At 32.6% G+C, this 24,854-nt stretch overlaps 1 protein-coding gene across 1 annotated transcript in view; it reads right to left on the reverse strand.

The window, feature by feature from the left end:
- Window positions 1–21,407: 21,407 nt before the first annotated feature.
- Window positions 21,408–24,854, reverse strand: part of Awh (LIM/homeobox protein arrowhead) — a 72,862-nt gene continuing 69,415 nt past the window's right edge. The window contains exons 5-7 of the mRNA XM_089645841.1: window positions 24,497–24,501; window positions 23,600–23,695; window positions 21,408–21,469 (exon numbers count right to left, since the gene is read on the reverse strand). Coding sequence (XP_089501967.1) covers window positions 21,408–21,469; window positions 23,600–23,695; window positions 24,497–24,501 — 163 coding nt within the window. The remainder of the gene's footprint in view (window positions 21,470–23,599; window positions 23,696–24,496; window positions 24,502–24,854) is intronic.

Genomic DNA, 24,854 nt, shown 5'->3' on the forward strand with positions numbered 1-24,854 from the left:
GTAATCTGAAATGCTCCAATTAGCATTTGGCGCTGGTGTAGTTGGATATCATGCCTGCCATTATTCTTATGCAATGGCGAAAGTTTTTTTTACAAAAGTAATGAAACCGTCTCAATGTTGTATTGTGCCTGTATGCTCCTCGAAAACGTCTGGATATAGATTTCCAAGTGATGAACAGTAAAGATTAAAATTGGATTGTGCTTTAAAGAATCATAAATATAAAGCAGTATAAATATTTCGTTTTTGCAATAAACATGTGGTTTTATCAGATTATGTGATGCTTCTGGAAACTGTATAATCGTGAGCGTGGAATTTGAATATAAAAAACTATTTTAACAGCGATATAAATGTAAATAGAAACTATTTCAATACTTAAGTTTACTTCACTTTTCAACATTTTGTTAGTTAGTTATTTCTGTCGCCAGCCGCCAATCTTAAAAAAAAAACTCTAATCTAATTCTGTTTTCCTATGAACGTACGTGTTGATATATACGTTCAATTTTCTTTGTTCATCGTAAAACAATCTGAAATGGGTTGCGCTTATAAACAAACCAAGTCTTCCTTTTTCCCAATTACTTTGGCATTCATATTTCTCAATTAATCACTCTTTGACATTCCAACCACGATATTTATCAACCATTTGTTTATGTCTTTATCCTTAAAACAATATCTTTTGCCGTATCATATGACGCAAAGGGTATCCAACTGAACACTGAGCTGAAACAGAAAGCAGAATTTTTTAGGAGTGATATAGTATTCAATACACATTCTTTACACACGAGTATTAGACTCTTGTAAAGGTAAACATGTTAATTTTTATTGAAATATGTTCTTACTATGTAAATTTAAACATTATACTGTATTTTATAAAATAAATAAAAATATTAAAAAAAAAAAATAAAAAAAAATATCGACAGTATTCAATATCGACAGAATCACTCTTGTGAAAGACCACCATTAAGAATCTAAACATTACTTACGACATTGGCGGCGTTTGGTAACCAGATCTGAATAGCCAGGCCACTACTTCCCTACCTTCCTCTTCCCCAACTTCTCCTCATACCCTTCAACCTCATGAAATACCCCTATTGGGGTGGCAGCTCCATTGACTTCGGTCACTACGGACTTGGGACTCTTGACTCTTATGCGTTTTACAAATTAAAAATGAATAAATCGGTGAAGCAAGGTAGTACCTAACCATTAGGTGAAGCTACTAAGCTTCTAACTATAAACATAAATTTATCTGCCCAATAAATACCATTCTTTAAATATTAATTTTGGTTAATAAGCCATTAAAACGATTGTTTGTGACTATCAAAGTAAGACAAAGAAAATTTCTGGTTGCATGTCTCATGACACGTGAGACACGTGGGTAGCGTGGGCCGTATGGTGAAGTTGGGACTGTCAGGAGCTGAGTGGTCAGGCAGTCAGGCAATGCGGCAGTGGAGCATGGTCAGCCGGGAGCCGAAGGTAAGGTAAGACAAGCAGACTGCTGAGAAGCAGTCGGGCGGTAGATGAGTGCCGAGTAGCAGCCGCGGAACCGTTTGCTGGCGAGCCAGTAGCCGCCGTAGCCGGTAGCGCGACCCGCCCCTCGGTACCCGGTGCAGGGCCAGAGGCTGATTAACGACACTCGTGTATTTGTTCGGGCCAATGCCGTGTGTCCCATTTTTCAATTAAAATTCAAATTAAAAGGAGAAATGCGAGGCCCGACTTTTACGCGCATAAATTACCTCGGCGATATCACTCGTATTATATTTCTTGTTAGCCAATAAATTAATGGATACGTCCGGGTAACCTTTTATAAAAAGTTAATTAGTATTGTAAGGCCGGGACGCACCTCGACTGTAGGTTGCCCTGGATATCTCCAGATCTCCTTTGATTGTTTTACTAAATAATTGTTTGATTTATAAGAAAGATATGTTAATTGACCATAAATATCCCTTCTGTCGGAATCATGCCCTATCTATTATTGTGTTTTTATTTTATTTTGTAAGCATGTTATAGCCGTTGTCACAATTTAATTGTACCCACCCGATGTCCTATTTAGGAAAGAAGCTGCCTTATTAGATAGGTATCTAGTAATCTATAAAAATAACTACCTTGTTATGATAATGAGATAAGTAGCAACCTGCTTTTAATATTTATAGTCCAATGACTGCCATTAACGTACCTTGTAGCGATTTTGAAAAACTAGGTCCATCCGTTTTCTTACCAACGCCCATGCACCCTTCTCCTTGACATGATTCCTCAATAAGGGTTTGCAATAATCCCACTGGCTCCGGGCTTTTGTATAATGTTTGCAAAAATATAAACTAATGGTAAAATTAACATAAATACATATATCAAATAATAGGTGGTCAATTTTACATGGGTAATGGTCATATGACGAAATTACACCGCCGTGAAATTCTAATAGATACCAATAACGCTGCCAGAATTACGCATTGCCAAATTACATGGGCGCGAAATACACCCGGAGAGAAATTATAGATACTTTAATTACATCCACTAGATAACACACTTCAACAAACATAATGTTTTTAATATTTTCGTTAATAATAGTTTATTTTGAAAACGATCTAAAAGCACCCATTCCGAAACCTTTCCAACTGGCGACAACGTCATTATGACGTAGAAAACTCTACCTACTGGCTGTTAAGACGGCTGTCACCAATGTTGACCAACGCTAAGTAAAAAATCATGCTCACGATCAAAACGAACACATCGGCGGCATATTCAAAATGGTAAATTTCAAACGGTTATTTTATTTGGTTTTACGCCCACCCGGCTTTTACGTGGATTTTAAGAACAGATTTACCTAGTGAGCTATCGAAAATTATACACAAAGTTTTTAAAGTATGAAATAACATTAAACTGAATATGAAACAATATTAGTAAAACATGTAATAGTAACATAGAAAATTAAATTAAAAGAATTTGGCATTCTCAGTCTACAAAAATATTACCATTTGTTATTTCGGCTACTGACATCTACCTAGCTCTCTCATTCAAAATTTAGGCGAAATAGATCTGTCAAAGAATTTATATATAAAAATGCAAAAATCAGTCATTTTAAATACATGTAGGATTGCGAAAGATTTTTTAAATATTTATATTGAGGGATCAGTAGGATTTGTAGGTCCAGTTGGAAGTTCTACCGAGCCGAACCCTCTGATATGAAAATATCTGGAGTCGGTGAATTATTTTCCCATTTGATCTCTGGTGATTTGACGTGTTGTTCTTGTATTGTTTTGTATTTATAATGCTTATATAATGCACTTGCATAATGTGGATTGACTAGATGATCATTTGTGGAAAAGTGTATGAAAGGTATTTTTTCCGGTGGGGAAGATTTAACCCGGATATAAAGTCGAAAAATATTATAGCCACATAAATAATATATAACCTATAACAATTCTAAATATTAGACAAATCACTAAAACTTCATTATCGACGTTACTATAATTTGTAGGATTCAACAATGTGCTGGTATATACTACGCTTAATTCTATAAATGGAGTCAGTAAATATATCAATAGTATCGCCAAATTTGCTGCCCAGAACACGCATCCTACTGTTTAGTGAGTGTGTCTGATAGTTGGTTGTGTATGTATTGACGAAGAACGTTATATTTTGTCTTTTTCTTGTCTATTCGTCAACATAAAAATAATATAAAAATGCCATCACCATTGTATTTTTTTTCCTAATTCAATCAGTCAATCAGACTGTTGAGAGCAGTTGAGACTCTTGTGCGGTATTAACATAAAAAGGAAACTTCGAATTGTGATTATCAAACCACCCTGTAAGTACCTAGTATCTGCTAGCTACAGGGTACCTCCAGGGATATATTGACTGTAAAATTCTGTCAGCGAAAACGACGGGGATTTCATCCCCTTTGGGCGGGAAAGCGCCCTGATTAGAGACCCGGTAGCCGACTGAGGGGGACTGGGCAAGGGGTGATGGGAGGGGCTGATGGGGTATGGAGGAAAAAGGGTAGAATCTGGTATCTGAAATATTGGCGTATATATTAAATTTTCAGCGTTTATTCAATAGTCTTTCAATGTATTTTTTTGCTCTGGAAACTTCAAAGGTTGGAGACATATTTGACTCGGATGAACAGAAAACTATTTATGAGACGATAAATGAATGTGATTAAGCTAGGTTATGTGTCGAGAGAGTGTTTTGTAGCGGTCTCCTCTGCCCTCTCGGTTGCCCTCTGCCTACCCGATACACAATAAGTTATATACGTTGCATCAAAATACTATTTTACAGCATTTGGCAATACATCGTAAGAAAATGTTTTAAAATAAGGAGGGGCTCTGTTTTTGATGTGGGGTTAAGTAATCTAGAAGTGAAATAATTATTTTTTTACAATTCACTTTGTTGCTTCCAATATAAATAAATAAAAATCAAGTGAAACACAATATATTTTTGGTTTCTCTTAGATCTTGGATATTCGCGCATTTGGATTTCAGTTATTTATATAGATTCCTGATAAGTGACAAAAGTTTATGTTTGTCGATCGGATAACTTTTATATAAAGGGAGGGAAAGGCGGACTCGAGCGGAGCATTTTCAAATTATATTATCTGAGGTATATTTTCGTTTGCATTGATTGAACAGAGCGTGAACGGAATTTAAAATCCCACACAAAACGGAGTTTATATTCTGAAGAAACACAATATAAAAAAAGCGATCTGCAGGACTGAAGGTATTCTGAAACCTGAAACTGTTAATATATCCTGGAAATGTAAAACTGTCTAGTAACAATTTTATTTTTTGTATAAACTGTTGCTATAAGATTGTGAGGTTGGCATAAAATCACAATTTATTATTTAGTTTGTCCATCTGTTGAACTTGATATGTAGAGTGTGTATTATAAGTACCACTTTAAACAGTATGTCTAAAACGACAATACCTACTTGCACATTACTATCTTACGCGAGAATTCCAGAGTTTTTCTTTATTTTAGTCGAAAACAAACAATTTTCATTCATTCCCCAATTCAAAGGCTATTTCTACATAGACTTGGAAATAAATTAAATGACATTTTCATTTAACAAACGGATTGCAATCTTTAGAGCACATGCGTTGGATGAGAATGCTGCCCCTGTTCTACTGATATTTCAATAGAATTTGCTTTGAGGAACCCCTCAAAATTTGTACACAGTTGAAATTTGTCACATGATAACGAGTCTATGACTCGTTCTTGCGTTCAACAGCTCGGCTGTGGAACGATTTGCCGGCCTACGTGTTTCATCCCTCCTACATCATGAATCTTTTCGAGACCCAGGTTCACTCCTTCCTTTCCACAAATAGACTATCCACCCTTATCCCCAAAGATGATAAAGGGGAAAAAAATATTAGTCTGGAGTTAATGTAAAAAAGCTAATTATTTTTATTCGATATTACTTGACATTATCCTGACGAAGAAACCATTGGTTTTAATACATGTAGTTTATTATGTATTAATAGTGGTGTACACAAAGTTATTTATATCCATTAAATTAAAATGATGCTGCAATGTGAATTATTGATTTTTGAAGAAGGTATTTTCATTTATTTAATTTTATTTTTTTTTAATTCACTTAAATAATAATAATATTTGGATGATTTGTATGACGCCGATTTGTAAAAAAATCACGTCATTAGCGCGGTATGAGAACACTTACATATTATATAATCTGCACACTTTTATGTTGATTTTTGATATTTACCGTAGGTACCTAAAAGAAATTATTTTAATTTTTTATAATTTGTTGATTTATGTTGTAAATTTATCATTTTTTATTATATTTAACAGTATTAGCTCGTCATTAATGCTTGTAATTTATTATTATAAATAAATTTATGTAGATTCAATCACACAGTTACAGTGGGTAGATAAACAAAACAATAATTGAGGGATAAATAAATATGGACTTTCAGTTTCTACAAGCTTCCCGTTGCTATTTCCACTTACATAACATTATATACTTTCCATACCTTTACTGCCCTACTATAAAAATATGGCTTGGTTGGAAGAAAATATCATTAGGCTATAACCCACTTTATTCGAACATGAATTATATTATATAATATCCATAATTATGTTGTTGTGAACGTTTCGAACAGACTTGCATAGGGGTGAACAATTGCTCACATCCTCAAAAATGTTTTCAATTTATCATCTAAATTTTCATATCGAACGACTTCTATTAGAATCTTACAAGAATATTTTCTTAGGATCGGATGCGAACCTTTGGTGTTGTAGTATGCGGTGTTAATTTAGAATATTGACTGGGAAAAAGTACCACTGAACGACAAAGAAATGGGCAAAGTAATTAAGTACTCAACTATTTTGTCAAACTACATATTACTATTATAGGTAACAATATGAAAGAATTACCCATGTGAAGCAGTTTTTACCTATTCGGTAAGATTATTTGCTATCGAAGGAATAGTTATAATCACGAAGAAATTCCTACATCATGATAATATATTCGTAATTTACTAAAGGTTTATCAGGATATTTGCTAATTTATTCGTTAGGGCCTGCAATTCCGCACGGAGAAAAACGAGTAGAATTGCTAATTTATTGAAAATCTCTTCAAATTATTGATAATCCTTTTAAAAATGGGATTGCAGGCCGTTTCCTAATAAACTTTAAGTAAATTCCTCATATATCGGAACACGTGTTCATGTACCTGCATTTGAATATACAATGAAGAACATTAGAATTTTTATGAACACGTGCTCCGACATCGTGATAATACATTCATATTTTAAGTTTATTGGGAAACCTATTAATTCATTCGTTAAGGTCCTGCAATCCCGTTTTTAACCAGATTACGAATAATTTTAAGAGATTTTTAATAAATTATCAATATTCAATGTTATAAATATTTCTCCGTGCGTTTTTAACCGGATTACCAATAATTTGAAGAGATTGTTAATAAATTAACAAAACTCATTTTTCTCCGTGTTACCTACTTACTTTTTGTCTGATTATCTAGATAGGTACCTACCTACTTTTCGTCGGCGAACAGATTTTAGGTTGTATGATTTTCTCAACTTTTTGGTTAGTCGGGAGTAAATTTTATCTACTAATAGCTTTAACCTTACTTTTATCTGAATAATATATATATATATTTTTTTTTAAAGTGAATTGATTAAATTATAACAATTCGTTTCGGAGATACAAGATCCAATTCTTACTCTAATTTATTAAAAGACTCTTCTGTAAAGTTGGGAAAATTGTGCCCAATGTTAAAACAAATTTAGTAACCAACTACTCAGCCGTTTGTCAAATTTTATAAATTCTTCGCTTCTTATTCCGTGAGAATTATTAAAATAGATACAGAAACATCAGCTAGTAACTTGCAAACATGTTTACTGCTGAAAGATTTATTTTCTACAAAGTTAACAAAAAATCTGTATAAAAGGCGGAGCTAGACGGTAGACGCGGCACGTCCGGACTCTGTTACTGAACATCCGATTTCCAAAGTTTTCCAGTGTTTCCCTCCCAGGGGCGTTGAATTACGGAGCCATCTTCTTTTCCTGCGTACTACCTTCCCTCTATCTGTCCTTCCCAGAGAACTCGAAGGGGAAAATAATCCCGTGAATGTTTATGCTTCCCAAATATCTCATTTTCATCGCCTTTGATGATTTTCTATCCATCGTGTGATGTAACATATGAAGAATTTTATGAAACTAGGGTCATATTGAACATCATGTAAATCAATTATCATCAATATAGGTATTAAAGTCTATTTAGGGCAAAGGCGCCAATAAGACGTAGGTATAAAAATAAAAACCTGTATCTAATGAGGATACGCATTTCTTAATTATAATTGATGCAAACCATTCAGTACTTAGAACTATTATTAGAATGTTTGGTATTTAGGTATCTACGTTTCACAGAATTTGAACAAGTTCAAGTTCTTTTATTATATAATATATTGCCAGTTATTTTACAAAACTGGAATAATAATAATAGAACCTTTACAGAACTTGAAAATCAACTTTGAAATTTGATGAATTGTTCAAATTCTGTTGTGTAGAGTTTGAAATTAGTGAAGCCAAAAAACTTTCCTTTTATTATTTACTCTTTATTCAAAATAACTAAAATATATCGTCAACCATTAAATAGGCAGTTGCCTAGCATGGAAATTCAATGGATCAATACCTTGTCAATGCCATTTAAAAATCCATGTATTTTTTAAATAAAAAAATATGTATTGCATTTCAAGTTAACGTATTGTGTTTCTTTCGCCTGGCGTCAGATAATTTTAATTTTCACTACTCATAGTGTTGAAAGGGGGTTTACATGACAAATCAGACCAGGGATAAATCAGAACACGTTTGAAAAGTTGTGTAAAGTCAATAGTGATCAAAAATCCTAAACTAACATAACCTAGTATTTTCATAACTTTTCAAAGGTTTTCTGATTTGGATTTCATTCGGAGAATTTTGAGGATTTGGTTCCTTAGAACAGGCAGCGTGCCTAGCTAAGAATATCGACCTGATGAGACATAATAACACTTTAAATTTAAAATTTTCCTAAAACGGGAAACCTTCCTAGTTGGACAGTCAAAAGCTTCCTTGCATATAATATGAATATTATTAAAAAAAAAAAAACACTTTTGCAAATTTAAATAAAATACGCATGTAATATGTACGGTACTGAAAAATTGTTATTATGGATTGATAAATTAGAAAGAATAATACAAAACTACTTTTGTATATAGATTCACATTTATCAGGGCTGGAGTACACTCTAACTAGAAAAACTTATGAAATTGAATGAATCATATATTTCATCAACACAATATTAAAAAATCACAATATTACTGATTTATGTGCAATTTGTCATTCGTTACTTTATTCAGATGAAGCTTATTTTGCTACGTCCCTACAAATCTCTTAATTTATTTAACTGTTTTCGGTTTGTATTGTATTGTGATATTATTGGGTGACTAGCTAACGTGTACCTGGCGTTGCTCTACTTTACTCTACTTTCAATAAAAGTATAATATCCACAGACATAGGAATTAATAGACGAGAAGATAATGGCGAGGGGTAAAATCAACTGTTGAAGAACGAAGGGGGTAAGGCTGACTGTGATTCGTCAATAAATCAATCTGACAGTAAATAGGCACCTCGCATTATAATATCACCATTTACTTCTTAAAAGTAAAATCTGCTTTTGAATGAATAGACATTTTTACATGGGAGCGCAAATTACTCGCCACGTTATGAACAAATTTGCGAAGTCCAAATTCGGCAAAAAAATTCGGTTCTATTTTCAGAGTCGAATATTTCGTTTAAGTATTTAGTTAAGACACTTTTATAAATGTTCATAATTTACTTCCCAGCAACCAACCAGCTTTGTGTTTCGCGTCCAGACGTTTCTCGATGTGATAGTATATTATGTTTCTACAACTGATCCATATTATACGATGTGAATATGCTTAAAATAAAGTAAAATAATGCTTATATATGGAATGTAATACGACAATTGGGTTTCTTCTCTTTTTCACATCTATTTTTACAAATTTTCATGGCATAAGTCAACATTTTGCCGTGTTATTTCGTAAAATGAACCGATGATGCCTCGACCATAGTTCGCACAAGAATGATGACGTCACGTTTTCAAATTTCACTTGAGGCCATACGCGAGCACAGCCGGCTCCAATGGAACCGGTATGGGGAGTGGGGATAATACACTTTTAATCACTTAGGGCAGGTCTACTAATATTCATATGTCTATGATAATATCCATGTTTTATATATATAATCCTTCCGGAAAAAATTCTCTAAATGATAGTGAAAACTCTATCAAACTCCGTTGCATAGTTTAGAAGAACTAAGCGCAACAACAGACAGACGCGGATAGTTACTTTTCAATACTCGTATTTACAGATTCCAATGTATTGTCATGATCACGAATTTACTAAAAGTTTATCAGGAAACGGCCTGTAATCCCGTTTTTAGTTCATTATGATCTGGGATGTTCTGAGATGTTCCAGACTATTCCCGAACATTCCATAACATTCAAGAATATTCCACAACATTCCAGAATATTTCTGGATGTTCTGGAATGTTGTGGAATGCTCTCAAATACTCTCGAATGTTCTGGATTGTTCTAGAAATTTCTAAAGGACGAATATTCCACTCCTTATATCTACAATATCACGCCCTTTGGGTAAAACCGAGAACCTACTTCATGGATGGGGGATAGAGGGCTGCCATACTATAAAATTGCCTTGATCGTACCGGGACTTGTTTCTGAGTTTTAACGGCATACACGTTGTACAATTACCTTTATGTATATATATATTTTTTTTATGTATTTTATATAAATACATTTTTTTTCATATTTATATATATATTAATTATCATTAAACAAATATAATAGGCAAAATATCACTTATTGAAATTTGAACATTCAAAGACTTTTCAAAACAAATGTTCAAAACAATTCGAAACAAGTAGCTCACCACGTGTAACTTATCTATTCCTATACCTAGCCACTTATCCATAGAGAGGTATTTGAAATCGTTATGCTTATTATAAAATAAACATTCATTAACACCGCTCTCTTGTGGTACGTTATTTAATAAGAGCCCACACAGGTTGAAATGCGCGCAAAAAATAATTTTAAATTAAAATGAAAAATGCGTCAAATAAATAATAAGTCTTATTGTAAGTAATTGGTGTGCTTTGAAGTTGAAGAGTCGGAGTTGTGATCCGCGGGTCACGGGTTCAGGCTCAACAGAAAAGATACACGCCAGTGTTTTTGATTTAAAAATGCGCTGGCATTTCGGCTTGGTGGACAGGTTGAACTTTGTTTGTTTGCTTTGAAGATGCATTTTGAAATATGGAAGGAAACAATGTGAATTGTAAATAAATTTTAAGAAAATTAAAATTGGTTACACATGTGACAAACATTTTTTGGCCTTTCATAATCACACAACTTCAATTTAAAAATTTTAATCGTTAAATAGCCCTGTACTTCCTAACACTATCCTTCCTCCCCCACCATTTTCCTTCCGTCACACATCGAGTTTTACGTTTTATTACCTTGGTATTACATTTTATCAATATCTTAAGTGGAATATACATTGCCTACTTAACACGAATAAACTTAGAAAATATATTTATTTTAAATATTGAAGACAATATTAGTGATTTCTAAACGAAAATCTGAAACAGAAAAATCAGAAAAGGAAACGGTCACATCTGGGACATCTATATTACAATTTGAGGTTTTAATCAATAAAGTTATTCCGAAAAATAAAAATAAATATATTTATTTCTTCAAAAACATTAGAAACATACTAGACTCCAAATCTATGAAAAAAAAATTATTACTTTCTTTGTCAATCTATCATTGAGTATGGAATAATCGCATGGGGAGATGCAACACTATCAGCTATAGGTACATTAATTATCGAAGGCACAAAAATTAATCATGAAAGATATTCTAATAGTTCCCTTAATAACAAGTACTGCTGATATATTCTACAAATTCCATTTATTAGATATTTGACAAATTTACACAAAAACTATCTTAACTCATCTGTTTAAAAATATAAAACATACATTTTGTGAAAATACCCAAAATATTGTAAACACGAGGCACAAAACCAAAGAACTCATACAAAACACCTAAAACAAACGCAACATTTGGTCAAAAAAAATTCAAATACATTCCGTCTAAAATATACAATAACCTACCTGAAAAAACAAGACAATCGAATAATATTAACAAAATCAAAATCCTGATCAAACAATGGATCATCGAAAAAGGTCGTACAATAATTAGTCACCTCACCCAAATATAATCCTCTATCTCATTATTGTTACCACTGTTGGTGGGTACCAACCTGAAAATCTTTTCAAATATTTTTGCTTTATTGAAAAATGTACTATATTTTAATATTAAAAAATATTTGTAAACTAGTCTGTCTCGACACAGGATTTCCTAGTGAGACAGACAAAGCCAAAAAAATATATGTTAACCTTTTTTATATAGATGCACATAATAATAAATAAATAAAAAATAAATATTAATCGGTAGGTACTTACCTACCTACGTTTTCATGTTGTATTTGGTACCAATACAGATCTAATAGAAATATGCAAAAATCTTCTTCTGAGTCGGTTCCACAATACTGAGGATCGTGATCCCTACTCCAATTTATACGGTGGACAAGGCCCCTCCTCTTCTCGCGGTCCTGCGTTGCGTTTGGAGTTTGGAGCCAAGGACACCGTGGGATGTACAGGACGCCAGAGATACTTAGTCACTCCAGCGCACTGGTGACCTATCTGCATCTCCTGCCCACGTTGTATTTCTTTTACATTGATTTTCTCCAAGATTGAGTTAAGGTTCAGTTTGCCGAGCAATACGTCGAAAGTGTACTAAAATACGCTATTATAGGCAGACCATTGTCCAATAATATGTAATGTGTATAGGTACCACGAAAAATATTTTAACTAACCTTTATAATCGTGTTCCTAAATCTTAACGACTCATCGCAATCTCATGTTGCAACATCTCAAAATCATGTGATTTTTATGCAGTATTAAATCAATCAATAACATTTACTTACCCAATTCCTACATACAAATCAAATTTTCCTGAGATATTGATTTTGCTAACACTGTAATTTACCAATATTTTTAATTGCATTCTGCATATCACAGCGGAAAGTTTTCACTTTAATTTAACAAATATTACATAAGTTCTAGCTGCTAAGTTCCCTGGAAAAGGTAAAATGCATAGGCTAGAAGGTAAGAACTCGGCCTGACAAATCCCTATTACACCAAATGAATTCATTTTGTGTAATAGGGATTATATAAATCGACCGAAGAGTACAAAGTGAATTGCAGTCAATTTGTACTCTAATGAATATACCAAGGCATTAACTTATATTTTATTTAGCAATTTATTTATATGTAACAAGATAAAAATAATAATTTTTCATTAATGTACACCCGAATTTCACGTTAATTACATTTAGAACAAGCCCATCAAATCAAGGTACATAATGTTGGGATTATAGGGTTGTGGCCAAACATAATACCATGTCCTTTTTTCTACACTTTTCAGGCCCTTTCTTTTACTTAACTAACTATACAATACAATGACAAACTATGTAGGGGAAAAATCTACCCAATACTTTTAATCTAAAAACGAAATCATTATAGTTTACTGCGGAGCACCTGTTCGATTGACCTGCAGATAATTATTTCGCTTTACTGAAGAGCATTCACGCAGCAAAACTCGATTCAGCAATTTATGATGATTCGTGGTTATGACCTTATCAAAGGGTCGAATTGTAACTATGACATTTGTTTATTACAGCTGACATGTAAACTGCGTGTAAGGTAGTGTTTATTTACTAAAGAGCTCGGAGGGGGAGGTAGGATGCTGTGTATCGTAAGGGATTTAATTGGATTATCAGCGTGTTTGATGCAATCAATTCAGAAACATTATTACTGAGCTCTTTCACAATAACACTGTTTTAAATGTCAGTAGTTTAAGTTTGTTCATTTTATTGGAAAAACAAACGATATTGCTAAGCAGGCAACTAATATAGATGAAATTAGTTTAAAAAAACTGATAGGTTTAATGGGGGAAACCCTTTTTATTACTGAGTTTCCACTGGGAATTATTTTTTTCTATTTTTCTCCACTTTTGTATCTTTCTAATAATTGTTGCATTAATTTATTTCGTATTTCCAAAAAACCTACAAAGTTTCACAAAATGTGTTATGTTGTTGAAACTTAACATGATAGCTAAGCAGCTGCGTGAGGAATCCACAAAATAAATAAAAAAATACCTGCAAATTATTTTCTCATTCCTTCAAATATTAATCGATAAGAATAAGTTACAAATCTGCAATCACTTGTAACGAAATTTTATTGAAAATGAATGCTATAATTATACCTAACGTCCTATGAAATGTATGTTTATTGGTGAAGGTATTTATTTTATGTAGGTACTTTGTAGTATTTAGGTGTGAACTTATACCAACAATCCATGTTTTAAATTTACTTACACGCCTGCTGGTAGGGGGCGTTTTATTGTTACAATTGCACAATAGGGGCGGTAAACTCTATTAGGGTGCTACCCCGCGCTGTGCCTCCCAAGCAAATCTAAGGGAATAATGACACCCTGCACCCACAAAAATTACGCAAGGACCTTCTGTTACTGCCACATAATGCAGTCTACCAGGATGCAGTAATGGACCATGTTCGCATAATATATTATGTTAGGCAGCTAAATACATCGTGTGTTTAGTTTTTAGTTTGTTCTTAGTTTTTACTAAATTATTTTCAACTTTCATCGCCACATAAAATAGTCATTTGGACGATTATCAAAAGTATCCAAAGTTATTTTTTTTCTGTGATATTTTTTCCAAGACGTAAAATTTATACTTTCTTTATAATAAGTATATCAAAAAATGTTTGTATAAAAATACTGTAAGGATTTTTTTAATAAATTAAATTGGTGTTCTCTAATGTTGATATTATGTCGTATCTAATGAACGTGAATCAACCTACTCGTATCTTTTTGTTGTTTTCAATTGAGGCTACAAACTATCATAGCTCGGAATAGTCTAAAATAAACTACACACTTTTTCTCCGCTGTAAAATATCGTAATAGTTAAATACGATATATTTTAAGATCTATTTTCCAACGTAGAATATAGTAAGGGTTACCTAAGATAATTATTCGATTTTAAAAATGACGTAATCCGTCGTAAATGATTCTTACTACATTGCATTTCGTAAAATATTAAAATAAAATGACACCCGCGATACACTTGCGCTCGCTGCGCGTAGATGATAGTAGCATATTGTATCATATCGTATCATATACGCTGTATCTTTTACATTCACCGTCCCGCGTAAACTATTGTAAAATTACATACGATAGTGCACGCTGTTAAAAAATATTAGATTATTGAGTTACGATAAATTACGCTGTCGAAGAATAAATTTACATTTTTATGTTGACTCTCACATAAAGTTTATATTATATACAAACTAAATACCCGAAAAGTCGAAATGGTTATTTTGTGGTATACGATATTTTCCAATATTATTGTATTCGACCATTGTGTTTCTGGATTATGACTACTTTGAGTCCCTCAACTTGAGTGTGCCACAGCTTTATTGCCTCCGAGCAGCAGGTCTATTACGTAATTGTAATGTACGCATAAATAAAACATACAAGTTCCTACATTAATTGTATAAAAATAGGGAATTGCTACTAATTTTATTAATATTTTACCTGTATATTTATGTTGGTGCTGCTAACTTTGTTACTTCAAAAAACAAAATGTGTTGTAGTCAAACTATGCCATATGTATGTAGATGGTTTGTTTCAATAAAGAGAAATCTCTTTCAAACTCTCGTGTTCTAAGCGCTTTTACATGCAGTACTCACATAGCATAAATAATATTTGGGGGGTGATTTTTGAACAGTGCCCTGCAAATCGAGTTAGCTCTAAACCAGTTAGTTCCCGGGTTAAACTGGGTGGTGCAATCCTAATACGGCGATGCTATCGTAAATTGAGAGGCAGAGGCTCGATTTGATTACGACAGTATAAATTAAATCAATTACTTTTGTGCAATGTTGTAAATATTTTGCGCGGCCGAGGGATGCGTGAGGAATATCGATTGGTGAAGGAAAAGATAGATTTGGTTTTTCGATCCAAATTGCTTAGAATACCTGAGCAAAAATACATGGAGCAACAAAAGAGCATGGAGAAATTAACGTGGTTACATGACATCGATAAAACTCTGGCGGTACGACCAGATATTATAGATAAGTCCCTTGGACTTGTCACCCTTTCTAGCGGACTTCATAATTTATCTCTCAGTCAAAAATCAAATCCTGCTAAGAACCTCAATATCGGCCACAAAAAACGTCTTTATTTTGTTTTGTTTTCTTACCTAAATTGCGGTGCTAAGTATATATCATATAATGTGGTACCTATTACATATCTTTTTACGTGATCAACATATTGCAGGACAGATTTAGAATACAGATATTTTTGGTCGATACATTTGTTGTATAATAGATTTTTTAAACTTTACTTTTATTACCGAGTAAAAATAACACATTCAATTGTATTGGAATAACTTTTGAAGGTGAAACCCATCAATGTAATATGTCATTGAAGAAGAAGATGAGATAATGACGAAACATGAAACAGAACAAGACAGAAAAAATAAAAAAATCAACAAAAATGACATAAAATAATTAGGTCCCAATGACCAAGTGGTTAGAGGTGTTTTCCCGGTAAGACAGAGATCCTGGGTTCTATTCTGAGTTGAGACCGCTATCGTTTTTTTTTAATTTTTCTGTGTCTTATTCTGTTTCATGTTATTAGTATTATCGTCTTCAAGGATATAAAAAGAAATATACTTGCCCTTAAAAATTAAAATAAATAAAAAACAAAACTAACATTCAAAATAATTTAATCAGTTGTTCAAGACAACGGGCCGCTTCTTCGACTCGTTTTTGTGTAAGACTGCTCGTATATGAAACGAGCTACCAGCATTGTGTTTTTCATGTCTTTCCTCAACCATTTAATCCGGGCCTCTTCAAGACCCGAATTAACAAAGCCATTCCTACAGCCCCTACCTTAAGCCGCCTCACAACGCTGTCCAACAGGGTAGCGCCATAGCTCTCCAGCCTTTACACTGTACAGACGGGGGCGCTCTTGTGAGGTGTAAAATAAGTTTTTTCTTTCTTTTATTCTGTATATTTTCTTCAATGATTTATTGCAAGACAGTTTTTAGAAGGTTTACCGTATGTACATAAGATCCAGTAACATACCTGGCAACACTTTAATATTACAAATTTGAAAATACCTACATGCTTATGTTTGCACGGAAATCGAACCCGTAACCTTTCGACTAAAAGCCAAATGCGTTGACCACTACGAGGGGCATCATTTTCATGGCGACCATTATAAAACATACAATCATTATAAAACTATGGGAAAAGTTAAGGGGGAATGAGAATTACATTTATTTTATACATTCGTTTATTGGCGATATCATAGCGCGTCGTACATATTGAACATGGGAAATGATTATAAATAAACACGAACAATTTGAAACTATTTCCTACGTTTTGTTTAAGGAGATTCATTGGACATAACCAAAGACGTATTATTAAATTAAATCTAAAATTACATTACGATAATGACGAAAAATATCAGTCATCATGTTGTGTATTTTTTTGTAATTTCCCGATTTTATTGTAGAGAACTTTTCTCACAATAATTCAGAATTATATAAAGTGGTACTTATGAATTTGTATCGTTTTTGTGCTTATTTTAATGAAGGTTTATGACACCGACAACAATAAAACAAGTGAAATAATTTACGAGTCGCAGTATTATAATGCTTTAACAATAGGTATTGCTTTTTAAATATCGAGACAACAATAATCATTTTATTTACAAGATTTCAAAATACATTGAAATGTAACGTACATTAATACCTACTAGCATTCTTAGTTGGAGGAATGAAAAAAAATAATGAGAATTAAACATTAATAGGCTCACTTAAACGAACCATCATATCATATATTATATATAAATCCACAGTACTTCACCAACTCATTTGTAGTTACACTATCTTTATTGTGGAAAAATTGTTAAAATGATGTTCTTTGAATGTCAGTTAGTAGGTTACCTAAAAAGTGCATGTTTATATTCCTTGAAAAACTAATAAATATTATTTAAGTAAATAAAATATTATAACTTAAATTATTAGTACGTTAGAAGCTTTAGACACGTCGATTCTTTTCAGAAATATTATATTACACGGAGAAAAATGAGTATTGCATTTTTTTTTTACTATTATTTTTTACAACTGTAGAAAAGAATATGACCTTATCGGGGTACCCTGTTTTAAGGTCACATTGTACTTGGTTATTTGTGTGAATTATAATTTTGTTTTTTTAGTAAGTTATTTTGGAAGCGTGTCAATATACATATAACAAGAGGTAAATTATAAAGCGAAATAATAGAAGAAAAACATAACATTATACAAGAAAAATATAAAGTGGAAAAATATACAGAAAAAAACATAACATAACGTTAATCTTTTTTAGGTGCAACATTTTTTCTATATTCTTCCATCCAGTGTCAATAATCCATGTCTTAATACATCTTTTGAAGTCCGTTTCTTTTAATGGTTTTTATTGCAAGAGGAAGGACATTAAATAGTTTGATAGAGTTAATTAATTAAGAATCTCTTAAAATTATTAGTAATCCGGTTAAAAACGGGATTGCAGGCTCATAAAGAATGAATTGATAGGTTTCATATTAAACTTAATGAGGAATTTTTTATCACGATGTCGGAACACGTGTTCATAAAAATTATAATATTTTCGCATTATATATTAACAAGGCCAATGCAAGTGCATGAACACATGTTCCGAAATATTAGGAATTGGTAAAAATTTTATCAGGAAACTGCCTGTAAAACCGTTTTTAACCGGATTATGAATAATTTGAAGAGATTTTTAATAAATCAGCCATACTGATTTTTCTCCGTGCAGAACTTGAAACATGTTTTAGAAAAAATAAATAAATACACATATTTAAAGGTGTGGGTACCCAGAACGCCAGGAACGCCAGTTGAAGAAGTATACATGACTGTTTCAATACAAGAATTTTTGAACTTACTTTAACCATTTAAGAAATTTGATGCTCATTTCTGGCGCAATTCTAATGAGGCAACTGAACGACAAGAGGCATGCTACATGTTACCTAGTGATGCCAGTTTCTGGGTGTGCGACTTTGTGCCACAAATTTTAACAATATCGCATGCGGATTTTGACTACAAGCACGTGGTTTGCCGTATGCTTATGTCGTTATGCTAATGGCAATAGCATGCTTATAGCATATCGACATAAGCAGTCTGAACGTCTAAGCGATTAGCGATTCAAGGTGGTGGAGAAGAGAATTATATGTTGATGGTCAAGAAACTCAGAGTGATTTTTACAAGAAATTTGTTTCTATTGTATTTACTCTACTAATTTTATTATTCTACGACTCCGGTGAATTATGATATTCTTCGACATTGTTGGATACGTTGGAACGTGTCGAGAGTTGATGCATGCGCCCCGGCAACAATAATCAACATGTAGCATGCGGCAAAGATACTTGCTCCTTCGATTTGTGTCCCTTCGATTGGAAGACTGTCTGTAGCCTAAATATTGCCTCAGTGGAATTGCACCTTTACGTTCACAATGTATTTTTTTAGAAGTTAAGTGAATAGAAGAGAAAGTAGATGAGAATTTAGGATATTATTTCCTTTTCATTATAAATTAACTTACACATGTAATTAAATAAATAATAGTACATTTTCGTTCATATTTATGTAGGATGGGTACAAAACATTTGATATAATTCTCAATATTAATCCTCCACGAATTGTTCATCGATTTAAATTTGAAGAAGTTTTGGCACTTATCTTGGGAGTTTTTTTGTACCCTCTAACTTCCTGTACATTGTCAGTATCAAATATGGTATGCCACTGATCCGTTGTAATATTTTCTCATATATGATACAACATGTACCCAAAAGGAACGTTACAACGAAGCTCTCATCAGCAGAACCACATAACAGACAATAATATTAATCCAATCACCTAACAATTCAAATGTAAAACGTTTGTCCATTTTATTTGCTGTATTACATGGATCGTATATAGTTGTTACTGGTTACGAACAAATAGTCGTTCAATATTTACATAACGCGTTTGACTATTTCAGACGGATGAATGTGTGCGATAACATTTTATAATTAGTATAACTATACAGTTATATAATTCTTTACATTAATCATAGTTATATTACAGATTTGTCATAAATATTTTATTTTAGCCATAAACAATAGAATGAAAACAGATATTTACAAAGGTTATCATAGTAAATCGTATGTAACTAACGATATGTTATAACTTTATAACTGATTCGGATTCAGTGGCGGACCGATAAAAGCTACGACCCCAGGCTAAGTGTGAATAGTTAATGGCCACTGAATCAATAAATATGTTTTTTTTATATTTAAAAATATTTGTTTTGATGCTTTTTATAAATCCTTTGTTATTTATTCAAATACCTTCCAACGTTTTCAATTTATTTAAATATTGGCAGAATTTAGAAAAAAATCAATAGAATTGTAACACATTATAAAGCGTTTGCCTTAAATTTGAGGGTATGGAATCCATTGCTTGGATCACACACTTTTTATGCCTGCCATAGCTCTAGTAAAGTTTAAAAATATCAATTGTTTTTTTATAAAATAACACTTTCAATTAATTTCACATAAAAGCGGGATTAATAGGATAAAGTTAAGGTCTGATTTTCGAAAACTTCTTTGTTTTGTAATTTTCTTAACTTTAAGTTATCACTAGATATTTTTTATCAATTTGAATTCAGTATGTACGGATGGGTCACCGGATAAATCATCACATCTTTAAAAAGTTATTTAAAATCATGGAAAGTGATGAAACAAAAACTTTATTAAATCGGTTATGTAGGTTAGGTTAGGTTAAGAATTTTTTTTTTTCATCGTTCCTAATGACTTTATATCACTTTTTAAAAGTGTGTTGAATTGTCACTGTGTTGAGTTATCATGGAACCGTACGGATGATGTATGTTTTAAATAAATATGGATACTGTTTATATGTACACCTAATGCTATAGAGTACCATGGCTTATTATTATTTAGATTAAAATGTGCATATTCATGAGACATAGATTTTAAAAAGGTTTACTGTACACAATGAGCTAAAAAATGTGCTTTAAATAAATATCCTAGACAATAGAAGAATGATTGATAATGTACATTGTAAGTAAATTACATTACATAATGGAATATTAATGAAATCGCCAACTAAACTAAAGATTATTATGTTACTATCGTGGGTAAATGTTCTCATTCAATCAAGTTAATCTTATTATTATGTAGCATTCGATGGAACATTAGACTTTGATTTGCATGAAGTGTATTTACGAGTCTTCTGATAGTTCCATTATGTAGCATTCTGTGTAACATTAGACTTCGATTTGCAGGAAGTGTATTGACGATTTTTTGATAGTTCCATTATGTAACATTATGTAGCATTCTTTTTAACATTAGACTTCTTCTTTCATGCAGTGTATTGACGAGTCTTCTGATAGTTCATCCATTATGTAACATCATGTGGCACTCGGTGTAACATTAGACTTCGTTTTTAATGCAGTGTATTGACGAGTCTTCCGATAGTTCATCCATTATGTAATATTATGTGGCCCTCGATGTAACATTAGACTTTGAATGCAGTGTATGACGAGTCTTCTGATAGTTCCATTATGTAACATTATGTAGCATTCTGTGTAACATTAGACTTCGCTTTGCATGCAGTGTATTGAAGAGTCTTCTGATAGTTCATCCATTGAAGAATCTAAACAAATAAGGCAACACATTAGAACACCGTAAATACCTAGTTTAAAAAAAACTGTATGTCCGGGGTTACAGTGCGCTAACTTCAGCGGGTAAAAGTTAAAAAAAAAAATTTGTCGAATTCCTAACGTTTTAAGTTGGTTTTTTTAGGTAGAAGAATTAATTTAATTGGTTGAAAAATATTTTGGAATGGGAAAAAAGTTGGAATTTAGAAATTTTTTTTACTTCTACTATCATGTAAAATCATCTCCCTAAGTTAGCGCACTTTACACAGGACATCCTGTACATCGTAGTTGTAATATTATAATAATAATTAATAACAACGCCGCTTCGTGACAGGGACAGGCTATTGTGTAGTCACACAATCTTTGCTTCATCAACATTCATACTATTTTAGTGCTCCGACCCCTTGATATGACCTGCATCAAATACTTAGTTCTCCTCAATTCCTTAATCTTTAATCTACTGTCTTCAACAAAGATATTATTTTTTATGGATTAAGAATGTAAGAATTTTAAATAAATAAACTTTTTTTTAAATTAACTTCATAGGAGGACCTGAAGTTCTGGGGAGGAAAAATGTACGAAGAGTGGGTAAGAATTCGGGGGGTCAATGTTTCAATAGGTAGAGGACGAATTAATCCATCACTCCTACTACGGTGCAAGGCGAGGGGTCGAGAGAGTCCAGTTGGAGAGGTCAAAAAGTTTTCCTTCAACCAGTCTCTCTCCCTATAAGACCTAGACAAACCCCACCCCATGAACCCGGGCACCCCTGCTAAGTTACCAAACTTAGAAAACCACTTTGGGGTGACCTATGGCAAGGGTGTTGGTTATTCAACAAATGGTATCCGGGGCGGCGGTACCCATACCCGCCTCCCAAATTAACATGGAATTAATAAGATAGGTAGGTACCAATCTTTTTCAGAAGGCATACTACCTTTATGGAGCTACAATCTCTTGAATTTAGCCATCGATTTTATTCTATCATTCATTTTATCAACCTTTCGCTGCATCCAACATAACTACCTAAGCTTCTCATCTTCAAATAATATCTTAACTAATTTTATTGGTACTTTATTTTTTTTTTTTTACCCACCAATGTATCATTTAAGGCGAAGATAATACTAATAAATCTTAACGAAACATGAAACATAATACATTAAAAAAGATAACGGACTCAATAAAAATTGAATATTCATTTATACTTTTAGAAAAAGCCAATAGGTATCCCTAGTCTTTAAAAATTTGAAAACGTTTAAAGAGATAGCTGCCAAAAATTGTTGCAAGATAATATTGTTAATTCTGATTTAGAAATATGAGATCGACAAAAATGATGTATAATAATTAGATCTCAATGTTCTAGTGGTTAAAGACATTGTCCCGGTCTGGGAGATCCTGGGTTTGTTTGATAGTTGAGACTGTTATCTTATTATTTGTCTGTGTCAAGACATATATCTGTGAATCGAATTTGGGAGTGTATAGTGATTTTATATCGGAAAAAAATTTTATATGGAAAAACTATGTCTCTGTCAGCCTTTTTTCTAAAGGGCCTGGTACCTGTCTGGAAAATGAACAAGTTCAGTTTCATTATGTACATGTATTGTTAGTTATAATAAAATTGTACCATAATTGGACTTACCTGTCTGTCGTACAATAAAAAAAGTACCTACATTTAGATTTATTAATATTTTCTTCTTCCTCAATAATATCTCATCTAGTTATGTAGTGAGTATATATTTACCCAATGATATATTACCAATGCGTATGTCAAGCTATACACAGCGAAAATCTCTAATCTTTAAATAGTATAAAATTAAGTCGCTATCCGCGTCTGTCTGTTTAAGCGCTTTGTTCATCTAAACTTCTTCCGGAAAGTTTATATATATATAATACATGCATATTATATTTATAGAAACTAAAGAAAAGTCGATGTTTTGTAATCAAGACGTAAAAAGATATTTTCGAACGCTTGCATTGCTAAAGCTGGCTAAACCTTATAAAATACATCAACATTATGTACTACGGAATTGTATATCTTAAAAATGCCTGGATAATAGTATCAATATATTCCACTGTGGCGCTTTATTTATCAAACAAACATACATAAGAATCCTGGTGAAAATTTTACTTACCAACTGGTGCATATTGCTGTTTGTTCTGGAAAGAGTAGGTGAGGTGAAGGTTGATGTGCCTCCCGAAGCCCGCAGGATCGCCGTCTCGTCCCATCACTGGAAATACCAGGAACGTTAGGATTTTATTTTTATTACTGGCAAGGCGTTTGTGGCATTACAGAGCTTGCGAAGAAAGTCAACATTAAGGTGAGCGTGCTACTGAGATATGGACATACATTTGACAAAAAATTTGTTAAGAAGGATGGACACTTAAAAACAGTATAGCATATTTAAAAAATAATCGCCGCAAGAAAATTCATACATCAAATCAGTATCATAAATATTGTGTTTGTTGCTAAGTTGTGGTACATGTAGTAATTTATGTTTATAAATTGTTGGTAGTTAAATGAACTAAATATGTCGCACGCAACTAAACGTAAATTATTACATATGGGTAGATAAAAATGTATTGAGACATGTTATTGACCTAAACCACTTTTAGCGAAAGACAAAAACAACTTTTCTCTACTGATATGTGATAACTTTTGACTTTAATTTACAACTATTTATTTGGTTTGGAAGCACATTACATTGATTTATAATAATTGCTTTTGAAACCAGGTAAGGTTGGGTAACATAATGTTATAATCAAGAAAATTGGGTTGATATGTATTTATTTAGAATACAAGCATTGTACCTATTAACATTATAACTGATCACTTATTTCAAATAACTGGAACCCTACGTAAAACTGGAAAAGATGTAGATATCATAAGATTTACATAAATATAATTAATAATATCGCATAGTAGGTATATAGTGAATATGAAACAAGCGCAAAATAACAATTTTCTACGTACAAGCAATGGTTAAAAAAATGTATATTTACATCCTACGCCATCTGTAAGATAAAACAACTTTGTCTAGTTATAACTAATCGCAATATTGTGATTCGTTTCTAGTTGTTATTCGAAATACGAAAAACTGGCAAAGAAGGCTAACTTGTATGGGAGAAGAAATATGAATTAAGTGATTGATAGTTGAATGAAGATGTAACTTGAGAATATTAATTAAATTGTTTTGCTAGGTTATTTGTGGCCTAAATGGGCACCATGCGTACGCATCCAAATTGATGTACTTGCCCTAACATGTAATCCGCATATCATTTCGATGAGCTGGAGGCTCACCACGTGACCATATTGTTGGCGCCAGAGGGGTTCGAGAATGCTTTGAATAATCTACAATATCAGACGAACGTTGAACGCCGAAGAGCACA

Source organism: Hesperophylax consimilis, chromosome 23 (assembly GCF_061612785.1).
Source record: "Hesperophylax consimilis isolate HC1 chromosome 23, BYU_Hcon_1.0, whole genome shotgun sequence".
NCBI classification, from domain to species: Eukaryota; Metazoa; Arthropoda; class Insecta; order Trichoptera; family Limnephilidae; genus Hesperophylax; species Hesperophylax consimilis.